This window comes from Zonotrichia albicollis, chromosome 11, assembly GCF_047830755.1.
Source record: "Zonotrichia albicollis isolate bZonAlb1 chromosome 11, bZonAlb1.hap1, whole genome shotgun sequence".
NCBI classification, from domain to species: domain Eukaryota; kingdom Metazoa; phylum Chordata; class Aves; order Passeriformes; family Passerellidae; genus Zonotrichia; species Zonotrichia albicollis.
Window position 1 is genome coordinate 15111207 of NC_133829.1, and position 12042 is coordinate 15123248.

At 42.0% G+C, this 12042-nt stretch overlaps 1 protein-coding gene across 4 annotated transcripts in view; it reads right to left on the reverse strand.

Moving 5' to 3' along the window:
• TRPM1 (transient receptor potential cation channel subfamily M member 1) overlaps positions 1-11680 on the reverse strand; it is an 86260-nt gene extending 74580 nt beyond the window's left edge. For 3 of the 4 annotated variants that reach the window (XM_074549484.1, XM_074549485.1, XM_074549482.1), the window contains exons 1-2: positions 11474-11680; positions 249-339 (exon numbers count right to left, since the gene is read on the reverse strand). In XM_074549484.1, coding sequence (XP_074405585.1) covers positions 249-251 — 3 coding nt within the window. In that variant the 5' untranslated portion in view covers positions 252-339; positions 11474-11680. Of the gene's footprint in view, positions 1-248; positions 340-816; positions 4066-11473 lie in introns of those variants that run through there. The other variant, XM_074549483.1, reaches the window with a different exon arrangement.
• Positions 11681-12042: the final 362 nt, after the last annotated feature.

Here is a 12042-nt window from a genome sequence, read left to right on the forward strand (position 1 = left end):
GATTATAAAAAATAAAAAACAACCTTAAAGCACTTTTTAAAAATGGGATGTCTTAAAAGAATGTTTTCTTTTAAAACGCATGCTGGTTTGTTGTCCTTTGACATTTGTGATACAATATAAACATTTCAAGAGTTGTGTTTAACTGAAAACCAGCCTAGGGTCCATTACACACTTAGCAGTTCTTGACTCTTATTTTGCCTCCCTGAAGCAGAGCATAGACAGAATATTTCTGGGTGCTGGTTACATACCATGAGAATGAGCCCTCTGGAGGTCACTGGGGACTGCTGGGTGAAGAGTTCTTCTGTAAACTACATATCCTCAAAGCACTGCTGCACCAACCTAGGCAAGAGCATATTTGGATTAAATATGTAACAGTTTACACAAAAATTCAGCAAGTCACTGGCAGGTAACAGATAGAGGGAAGAAGTTTCATGTAGTTAATTCTACACCTAAAATCAGAAGAAGTATGCAGGCCACTTTATGGTACTTTTACTTGAGCAGTCTGTTTCTCCATTCTATAGCCTTTCTTATTTAGCAACTGTCTGCCCCCTCTCTTTCTCTTGCAAGGAAAATAGCAAGTTTAAAGAAAAAATTTAACAGTTCATGAGATGTGGACAGAAAAGATAAACAAATAACCTCTGTTTGTGTCAGCGGGCCTGTAAATTGGTGCCCATGTGAGCACTCTCACTTATGAGAAATAATCTGCACTAATCATATGAACAACAAACCCCATGCCAAGGGCAGTGCCAATCAGAGGGCACAAACACTTCACTTTTACTAACACAGCCTTCAGTGCAGGAACACTCTACTACTCACCTTCAATTTTCTGTTCACTGGGATTCCAGGCCCTGCTAACACAGATATTTTTGCCCCCGACGGAGATGAATGATGAAGAGGACTCCATCTTATCAGAAGGCTAATTAATTACTTTACTATACTATATTATTCTATACTCCATTCCATTCTATTACATTACATCTAAACTGAATCTGCCAAGCACTGCACTGCCCAGCCTCTCGTGACTGCCAGCCAACAATCCTGACACACTCACACCCCTGGATCCAGTGGGTCAGTGAATCAAAACACTCACACCAGGAATCCAATTGTCAGTTCCCTTCAGGTAAACAACCTTCCACGATGCATTCCACTTGTGAACTACACAGGAGCAGTAAATGAGATAAGAATTGTTTTTTCTTTCTCTGACGTTCAGAGAATGTGAATCTCAGAAATATTCTTGGGAAGTCATGCCATGCTTTTCTCTGTGAAGAGAAATGTGGCTACAGCTTTGCATTTGCCTCAGTAAACTTTTATTAAGTTTGTGTTGGTTGACTCCTCCAGCTCGATGGAGAAGCAGCCTCCAGCTGTGCTCCCCTTGGTATGGCTGCAGATTTCCTACAGGTGCACTTCAGCCCATTGTCCAGGGTATCAGAGATGTTACTCTGTATTGGCCCATTCTTTCTCACATTGTACATACAAAGACATATTCAAACTGAAAATTAAAACCAAAAGGCTTGTTCATCTTAGCAGTTTAGGATGTGCTGAATTGAAGCACAGAGAACTTTAGAGTCTGGAATTGTGATAGAGGGTGTTCCTTAGACCCTGCTTCATTGCAGCATCCTCAGAGACACGAGAAGAACAGTTTCACAGCAGGCAGAAGCCCACTGAACAGCAGGCTGAGCCAGCTGAACACTCCTTGCAGACACAGGGCTAGGTGCCAGCTGTTTAACCATTTTCCATGTGGTTGCATGATCACTGGTACTAACATTTGAGAAACTGTGCTTGGATGGGCTTCATTTGACCACAGAACAGCACAGTGAGCTCTTCTCTTGGAGTTCTGTGGCTCCTTTCCCTTTCCTGAGTACATTAAAGGCTTGTACAGGCAGCACACAGCAATTTAAAGCACAATCAGCTTCCATCTCAGTCAGTTGGTGTTACATTAGAAATGGAAATTAAGACCTCAGGAAAATTTTTTACAGGAAAATTTGTCCAGCGCTGCACTTTTGACATTCCTGTGTTTTCAATCAGTGTCACAAGAAGCTCTGGCTACCATTACCAGGGACATCACCTCAGATTAATAAAACTGAGTTGCTTGGTTTCTTTCCTTAGTTTGAAACTACCTGGGATGAAAAAAAATAGCAATACAAAAAAATGATGACAGGACAGCACAAAAGGATATGTGCATTCATCTGTCCCTGCCCATAACAGGCAACGTATTACACTTAAATTACACTAGAACGCGGTAGCTATTTCTGCAGCACTGTCCATATTAACATTCAAGTGACTTGAACATTAAAAACCTGAACTCCAGCACCCTTGGGAAGCAAGGAAGCACTCTCCTCTCTGGCAAATAAGGGAGTGCTAAGATCTGTGTGATGGACAAAGCACGAACCTCCAGATGTGATGAACACCTTCTTTCCTTTTGGCTGGGTTCTGGTTTGCTCCCCCTCACCCACAGTCTGATGGCAGGGTTGATTTCCAGCAGAAAACCAATCAGAGCTGCCAGCCTGTCTGGGCTGCACAATTCCTCATCCATTAATTGCTCATGTACTGGGGGCAGGGGGTATGCACCACATATCAAGGAGATGTCAAATAACACCTTCCTGAGAAAGGATAACAGACCCATACTTCACACATCAATATAATTTTCTCCTTGTGCTCTCTCTCTTTTTTTCCGATAAATATTACCCACACTAGTAACAGAATTTCAGCATAATTCTACAGATAAGGAACAGTATAATAGGTTACAGGCTCCAATACTGATAAAACACTCAGTAATTTTGATTGCTTAAGCTCAGACAGTTCCTGACATAATTCTGAAAAATGCTGAAAAAGCAACAGCTCCTATAATAGCAAATGGAAGCTGCCACTTTTCTTCAATTCAGGTTCCTGTTGTCTCAAGTGACTTTTCAAGAACTGAACCAGATAAAGACCCTTATCCAGAAGAGAAGACTACCTAAATCAATCTTGGTATTTATGGGGATCTAGCTCATGGTTAATGGTATTTCTGAAAACTCAGATCTCAGTGGTATATTATATGCCATGTTCCCATGTACAATAATTTACTTTGCATGCAAATGTCCTCCTACAGGAATCAGAGAGCTAGTGACAGCTTCCTGCTGCTCTCAGAGAGGCAGAGCTGAAACCATGACACTGGATTCCTTCACTATGGGACCACATTCCCCTTCCAACCAAGCTAAAAGAGCTGGTGGCACATTTAGAATCACTTGGGACAATCTGAAAAATCAGGCCCTTCTCTCATCCTAGGACTCTGCAAATGGATAGGTCTTCCAAGCTAAGAAAAGAAAATTGATTTGTTGACTTGTGTTCTTTGAAATATGGGGGAGGTAAAACCTGAATTCTAAAAAATAGGACTATGAATATAATAATAAAAAATTGTATAGAGATTGAACTTCATAACTGTTTCAGGTACACTAAAACAGAATAAGCAAATTGTTACTCTGGGTACAAAGCTAAAACCTCTAAAAACATTGTATGAATTAATTTCTACTTTAAGGATAATGACAACAAATAAATGACAATGGTGTTCAGTCTCAGCACACTCAGAAGTGACTTTCCTTTTAGACAGACAGAAAACCATAACTCTTTCCAGTCCCTGTAGTCGTAGAAATAAAATAAATTAGACAACAGAAAGGATTACACTGCACTTCATGTGATTATTTTACAAACCAGCTTTGCTGAATATTTTTCTATTTTCTGTGCATCATCAGCCCTGAGAAATGACTTCTCACTGGTCTCAGACTTGTCTATGTGACAAGGCACTTCTTTGTCCTAAAGTAAAGCACCTGCTAGCCTAGACTGACAAATGATAAAAAGTACTGACAGACTATTCATCCCGCAGGACCATTATGATCAGTCTGTATGAATAATCAGGTGAAGACTTTTTCTTTATTTTCCCTATATTTTCATTATTTTCCAAGCACTCTGTTCCTATTCAAACAATTAGATGTCATAGATAAAATCCCTTTAAATATTTCCTATTATATATATGTTTTGGAATGTTTTGTCCTATGTCTAAAAGAGTCTGAAATTGTCTGTACATCCATACAGTTACTTTTGCTCTGTAATAAAAACAGAATGCTAGCTCTGTTACTGGAACCACAAACTGCAGCTAGAGGGGAGCACCGGGAGTTTGTTGGGCTGGGCAGACTGGAAAGATACTGGGGGCCTCCTGGGTGTGAGCAGGGTCTAAACCTAGACCCAAAATGCAAACCAGACTGATTTCAGAGGTAGAACCACTGTCAGTGATGGTGGGTCCCCACTGAAGATGGGATTCAGGCTGGGTGACTTTAATGTATACTGCATATAGACAGGCAGGAATCAGCTTCAGCCTCACAATACTAAAAGTAAGTGGAGTTTTGACATAGATTTTGATAAGGACAGGATCTCAGGAGAATTATACAAGGTTTTGTTTTAATTTCATTTGATTTGAGTAAAATCACTGTTTCAGTATTCAATACACCACTTGTGTCAATGCATTACCACGTCTCAAACAGAGCTAGTTAAATAAATCCAGAACATTTCAATACCTATGAGCAACTGAAGGCTGCAAGAAAGAATGTTTCTTGCTCAGCTAATAACAGAGGACTTGAAAGGGTAGCGAAGAAAAGAGAGAACCGAAAAGCTAGGGCATATAATGACAAGTAAGCATGGAAATCTTGAACTGCCCCACTGGATACCAACCCACAAAACTCCACTGATGTGAGAACTGAAAGAATGAGGTTGTAGCTCTGGAAGCCAGTATCTACAACTAGTGGCAGAAAACTTGCTCCCTGCTTGGGTAACCCAGGAATGTCTGAAAAGCAATGTGCTGAAAGCTCTGCTAATATTAAACATAATAAATGATGGAACAAAGCTTCCTACTGTGCTTCGTCATTCCTAAGGTAGAAGAAGCAAATGGTTCTTACTATGAAATAACAGAATTGCCATCAATTCTGAAAACTGGTAAGGGCAGACTTCCCTGAGATGCTATGATAATGTTTCAATTCCCTAATTCATAGCGCTGCGTTCGGCTGCAAAGCTCCAAGCACAGAACGCCCAGTCCTGCATCCTCCGTGTGGGATCCATGGGAAATGCTCCGCACCGGATGGGATCCTTGGGGGGAAGAGCTCCCATCCCCAAAATCCGGCCGGTCCCGCTCCCCCCGAACCCGGCCCGTCCCATCCCCAGAACTCGGCCCGTCCCGTTCCCCCAGAACCCGGCCCGTCCCGCTCCCTCAAAACCCGCCCGTCCCGCTCTCCCAAACCCGTCCCGTCCCGCTCCCTCAGAACCCGGCCCGTCCCGCTCCCTCAAAACCCGTCCCGCTCCCTCAGAACCCGGCCCGTCCCGTTCCCTCAAAACCCGTCCCGCTCCCTCAGAACCCGTCCCGTCCCACACCTCAAAACCCGTCCCGCTCCCCCAAACCCGGCCCGTCCCGCTCCCTCAGAACCCGTCCCGCTCCCTCAAAACCCGACCCGTCCCGCTCCCCCCAAACCCGGCCCGTCCCGCTCCCTCAAAACCCGACCTGTCCCCCACAAACCCGGCCCGTCCCGCTCGCCGCCTTTGGGCTGCCAGCAGCGCCACCTGGTGCGCTTTGCAGCGTCGGTTTCCTTGGGAATGCGCCCGATTTCTCGTGGACTGTTCTCCATCCTCCCTCCAGAAATACAACTATGCCTAATATTTATCATTTTGGCATGTGGGAAACGTCAAATATGTTCATCTTTACACGCAATTAATTGTCCAGAAGATGTATAAAATGAAAGGAAATTTAATCGGCCAGAGACCTTTCCTAAACCCTGATGTACTGGTATTATATATCATGATGTTGGCTCTGACTGTAAAAATGTTTTTAAAATGAAAAAAGTGAATAAATTACACCAAATAAATTTGTACCAGTTAGCAGTAATGGTAACTGAAACCTAGAGAAGACCTAGAAATGTGCATATGTGTACATTTTAGTGCCAGAAGAACAACAAGACAGTATAAGGGATAAGCTGCAAGACAACTGTTAAGATAAGATATAGAACAAGTTTCAATGTAAAGTAAGGGACTGAGATTCAGATATTCTCTTCCTGTCCCTGATTTTCTATGCGACCAAGTGCAAGTCACCCCATATCTTGAATATCTCGGCTTCTCTACCTGAATAAAAGAGCGAATCATATAAATCAATGCAAAGACACAGAATTCCAGTATATTTGTAGAATCAGTTGGAGTTCTTTGAAACAAGAACAGATACAAGCATGATTTTGGTTTTCAAAGTACTTCAGCAAAAAATCTCTACATTTTTAAAGAACATTCTCAGCTGACAAGCCCACAGTTCTTTATGGTAATGGGTTCAAAGTTTTGAAAGATGTTTTAACTCTGAAGGATGCTAATTTAAAAGGGATGGCTACAAAACCCTAACATCTCATTTCAGAGTTCATCACCAGAAGAAAGAAAAGGGAGGAGAAATACAAATGTAGTACTATGATCCCCTTCTCTGCATTATAACTCTACCATTTAAAGGTTTCTTTATTTCAGTTAAATTTACCCATGATGCAGTCCAGAAACAACTCTAGCACACCTCAGCAAGCAGTAGATCAGCATGTTCTAGGTGGCCTTGTCTGACCGAGCTTAGCACCTGTCTGTATTGCTGGTCCCTGTTTATTGTCTTTACATAACTCACCAAGCCCTGTGTCATTCCAGTGACTTTTGTCATTATACTGGATATTTTCTGACTCTAGCATTTTACCCTCCATTGACTGATATTTGTTAAAAAAGGTGCATTAAAGCAGTGAAACCTAATTAAATTGGAGGAGATTTGATTACAATAATCAGGAGAAAAATCCATTGCTCCCATTTGCCTATGAGGCATTAGATAAAAAAGCAGCTGTGCTTTTTGTCCCCAGTCTCTGTAGAAGAAGGGGGAAACCCCTTTAAGTTTTCACTGATTTCCTTGGGATTGCCAAGAGGAGCTGCTGTAGTGTTTATGTCAGAGAAAGGCACCACCACGAACTCTCACTCACAGGCTGTCAGGAGCACCTCATCCCTCTTATCTGTTGCTCATGACATCAGCTGCAGGTCATGCTCAGTGGTGAGATGTGCCAAGTTAATTACTGGAAACAAACAGCTTCTGGGCAGCTACAGATCAATCCCCTACCAGCAACACCCAGAGCTGAGAGCCACGAGCCTGTCATGCTGGGAGGCAAAGGGAAGTGTCCTGTGACAGACCCATTAGCCAGATGTTGGTCTAGGGGCAATTTTGGAATTCCCACCTTTACCAGCTCCTTCAGTGGCAGGCTCTCCAATTCTGCTAGGAACATTTATCACAGCAGTACCTTCCAGAATGACCAACCCCACCACACAGATCTTCAGAGATCTGACAAATGATGGTGGATTTCCTTTGCTGCGGCTTAAATTCCAAAAGGTAATGCTGCTGAGGGGATACACCATGAGAAAAGGACCTCTCCCTTTTCCCTCCTTCACAATCTCCTAACCTTTTCAAAGTTGGGATCACATGAGTCAGCTGTCTCCTGGCTACAGGTCTCAGAGACACCAACAAAGACAAAAACTGCTCCAAACCACAAACGCTGGAATCAAATGAGCAAAGCAAGACAATCAAACACTACAATCCCAGCTGACCTTGCAGTAATAGGATCACACCAAGATTAGTCTATGTCATAGATTAAGCCCACTGAAGTAAACTAATCTTTTTGCAGTCAGCTAAGACTATATGTTTACTCACTAAGCTGGGAAAAACTCAGGAGCGTAAAATGTTTATTACCTGGAACAGACAATCTAGACTGCAGCTACACATGTGCTTAGCACAATTATTGCTGCAACTTTGACTTTAAGGTGCCTTCAGAAAGGAAAAACTCTTTAAACAGGTTTTTTAAGTATATTGTTTGACTTATGAAACAATGAGACTCTTAGTGCCTACCACTTCCCATTTTGACAGTCAACTTCCTCTCTGAGCAAAGCAGCACAGAGAGCTTCCAGAAGAGACACCCTGCACATCACAGAGGACGGCCTCCCTTTGGCTGGCAGAGCAATATTCCATTGTGACTGCAAACAGCAGGAAGCTCTGAGCAGTGACAGCTCTGGGAAGGAGCAGCACAACCCCTGTGCCCCCTGCCCAGGAGCAGAGCAGCTGGTGAGTGCTCAGCCCCGCGCACTGCGATCACAGCTCAGCGCACCACAGGGTTTGGGGCTGGGCTTTGCTTCCTGCCCACTGAACCACGGCTTGTCCAGCCAGTCAGAGAAATGGCATTTGTCCATCGGTGCCCAGGGACTGCGGCAGAGCTGGAGGCGTTTTCTTCCTCACAGGAAGCCCCTTTCTGGTGCATACGTCGCACCTCTCTAGAAAATGTGTTTATGCATCTGCACACATTCAGGAATTACCCATGCTGCCATCTCAGTCCAGGCTGCTCACACTCCTTTTTGCAGACTTCTCTCCTTCACCTCTCTTAATTAAAATGAATTCCAGGGTCTTTAGTTTGAATTTTCATCAAAATATCAATGTATGACTGAAAGAGGGGAACTGGGGGAATTACACAGAAATAAACCATGTTTTGGCAGAGTTTCCTCACATTCCTTTGTTTTTCTACTCATGGAAACAACCACAGCTCAGTGTCCCCTGATAACATGGCTGACAGTTGTACCTGGGAAAGCTGGGTAACCCAGATGTTGAGCAGACAGACACTGATTTACTGAAGGCACAGCCTAAGTGCCACCAAAACCAGGCTGTACAAACCCCTGGACAGTCACCACTGCAGAACAGCAGTGTCCCTGCCTGCACGGCAGAGCTCCACATGTCACCATCATACTCTGCTACTGCTGCTGATCTTACCAAGCTGTCTCAACAGATGAAAGTGCAAAATTTCAAATTAACACATCCATTTAGTTGCAAACACACACACATATATCCAGTCAATATACACCTGATTATTAATGCACCCAAAGTAGCTTTCCCCATGTCCTCAAAAAATTTCTTCATGTGCTCCATTACAATGAAATGAAGGCCTAATGAAATATTTTATAAGTAGGTACTGTCTTGAGACAAAATTTGTAAACAATGAAATCCAAGATTTGTTTGACAGAAGATGAAGAAAAATTCTTGACTATGAAAACAAATTCTAGTTCATCAAGAAGTATTCTTTTGTGCTGTGCAATAGAACATTTCAGGGTTTTTTTCCCCTTAGAAATTACTACAGCCTTTGGGGCCCAGTTCTTAGAGGTGTTAAATTCTCCATGTAAAATTTACCATAGTCCAGAAACAAAAGCAGTGCATATTTTAGGACTTAAGGAGAGTTAATCATAGATTGGTTTTATGCCAGCCCTCAGCAGTAGGCTGAATTCCACCTTTAATGAAGCTGATATGAACTAAGCTTTTACAGGATCTGTAATTTTGGGCCTACTGTTAAATTAGAAAACTGTTGTTATATTGTTTCACTGCAGCCAACTACATCTCAGTATACACATTTGAATCAGAATTCTGACATTTGTTTTTGGATGTAATAAGCAGATTAAACAGAACTCGGTGAACACTGAAAACCTATTTTATCAGGACACATCTAGTTGCAACTGTGAATGAGAAAAATTTCCAAACCGAACAAGGAAGAAACATGGTGATAAGGCAACTTGTACCACTGGTATGTTTCAGATGAAATCTTGGGCTCAGCTTGATGCAACAGGTTTTAAATTAGCTGTGATGTCAAGTAGTTTCAAGCAAATCTGACGACTGGCTTCAATGGAGGCAAAACTGAAAAAAAGTATTTGTGGCTTTGAATACATACATGTGTAATCAGTCCTGATGACTATATCCCCCATGGACTCCATTTGCAGACACCTTCCTTGATAATGCATTACTCTTGCTTAGCTTAACTCATATTTTACCCACTTTTTCTTTGCAAGATGGATTCTTGGAAAAACTATGTTTGCCCACAACTTACTTTTGAACTTTTAATTTCTAAACTTGTGTGGTTCAATGAAAGGGTGAAGGCACATGTTGGTATCATTCAGCTTGGTATTACTAACAGAAAATTGTACAATAAGCAAGATTTCAGTAGCAAAATTAATAAGGAATTTCAAGTAGAAAGGTACTTTGAAGAATTTCCCATTGACACCCCTGAAACTGGCAGCTGGGGCTGCAAAGAGAATGTCTGAGCTCTAGTTTATTTTTATGACACACATGGTTGCATGAATACCCAGCAAAAGAGTGACTCCTCACAAACAAAAGCAGATGACCTTAAGACTGAGCTTTTATTGCTGCCATTGAGTTCTCCTTGGAGCTGCTACATTCACATTCACCAGTACTTCCCAGCTCCTGTGCACTGTGTCCCTGCAGAACTCCCAGGCTCTCATCCCAAGAGCAGTCAGGGCTGGGCAATTTTCACCTCACGCACTCAAGGCCCAACTGATGAATTAGTCCATGCCAAGCTCCATTTCAGCAGCCACATAATCAATACAGATATGAAAATGCTACTCTACCGATCTAATTTGATTTTCTGTTATGTGTTCATCTCAAACTGTGACCACAAGGCATTGCAGTGTGGATAAACTGCAAATGTTCAGAGCTCTATCCCTTTGCTTCAGATCAAGGAGCACTGAACAGAAAAACATGACAGTGAAGCAAAAATAACAACCAGCTAAACAAAATCAGTTAATTTGGGATCTTTGCCTTGCATCATGCTTACAGCACCAAGCATTTTTCATTCATCATCTATTTCTTCTACTGTTATGTGTATCAGCATGTTTTGTCCTATGAGTATAATGAGTACTAAAACCCTGAACTTCAATAAAGCATTTAATAAGTATATAACAAAACATATGCACCTCTGTACTTTCTCCCAAGCATCCATCAGACAAAAAGCTAAAAACTTACTCTCATTATTCATTTTGAAAAAAAAGAATTCCTCTCTTCTATTAAAGACAAGATAGATAATGTCTTGATATATAAAAATATTATTATATTTTAAAAAGCACTCAGATTTAAACTCCTTAGGATGAAGGGGTATCAGAAGACACACCAGAAGAGATAACCACCTCTTGGCAGAAAAACACAGGCAGCACTCATCTCCCTGAAGGCAGAATGAGCCTTATTTAGATCTTTCTGCTTTGCAAAAGATCTTTGATCCAAGCAAATGGCCGCTAGAACAGTGGTAGAAAAGACAACCACATTTATTTTCTCATCTGTACCCAATCTGCACCCATTTAGCTTACTTGTTTCCCTAACACAGAAAAATGAGAAGCACCTACCTTGTCAGACTTGAAGAAAGCCCCACATCCTTGGGGTGTGTTAGTTACACATAGCAAGATAATGTTCTGTCTAAAGTCAAAGTGCTCCCCATAGCCTTTAGCATGTAGAGGTTCTTTTAGCTCTGCAGAGGATGTGCAAATGCCCACTCAGGGTATTACCAAAGGCTAATTCCTAATTCTCTTGAGTAAGCCTGCTCGCTGCTATGGACTACTGCAGGCTTTATTCCTATTAGAGACTTACCAGTTGCCAAAGGTGACTGTGCTGTGTCACAGATAATCATGAAAGTGATATGGTAAAGGGTTTCTGAAAGTTTAGCTTTGAGTAAAAAGATCCAAATGTTAAGTCTGTAGCTGTTTAAGCCTGAGAACCAAGCAGGTATTTAGGTTTCCCTTTTGCAGTATTAGCCGAGAGGCAATAAGGTCATGTACCTCTCCCACTCACAAGCCAAACTAGCTCTTGAAGAATCAATGACACCAGATGGGAGCAGGCTGATACCACTCCCCAGATGGCAGCAATTAGGAGAAGGTCAAACCATGTCAGAAAAAGCAGTACTTGTACTCAGTGTTCAGTTTTGGGTATAGGCCATCCAATCTTTTCTAACCACTTAACTTAAGAGCCAAGGCTGATTTCCAAACAAGGGAACACTGCACCACAACTTGTGTTTCTGTAAGAGAAATTCTGCATTCTATGTAAATTTTGACAAAATTAGGCATTTTTGGTGTAGGCTGACTTCTCCCATGGTGGAGTATGTTTAAACAAACTATTATGTGACATTTAGCTTAGGTAACACAAAGCAATCTTTGCAGGAC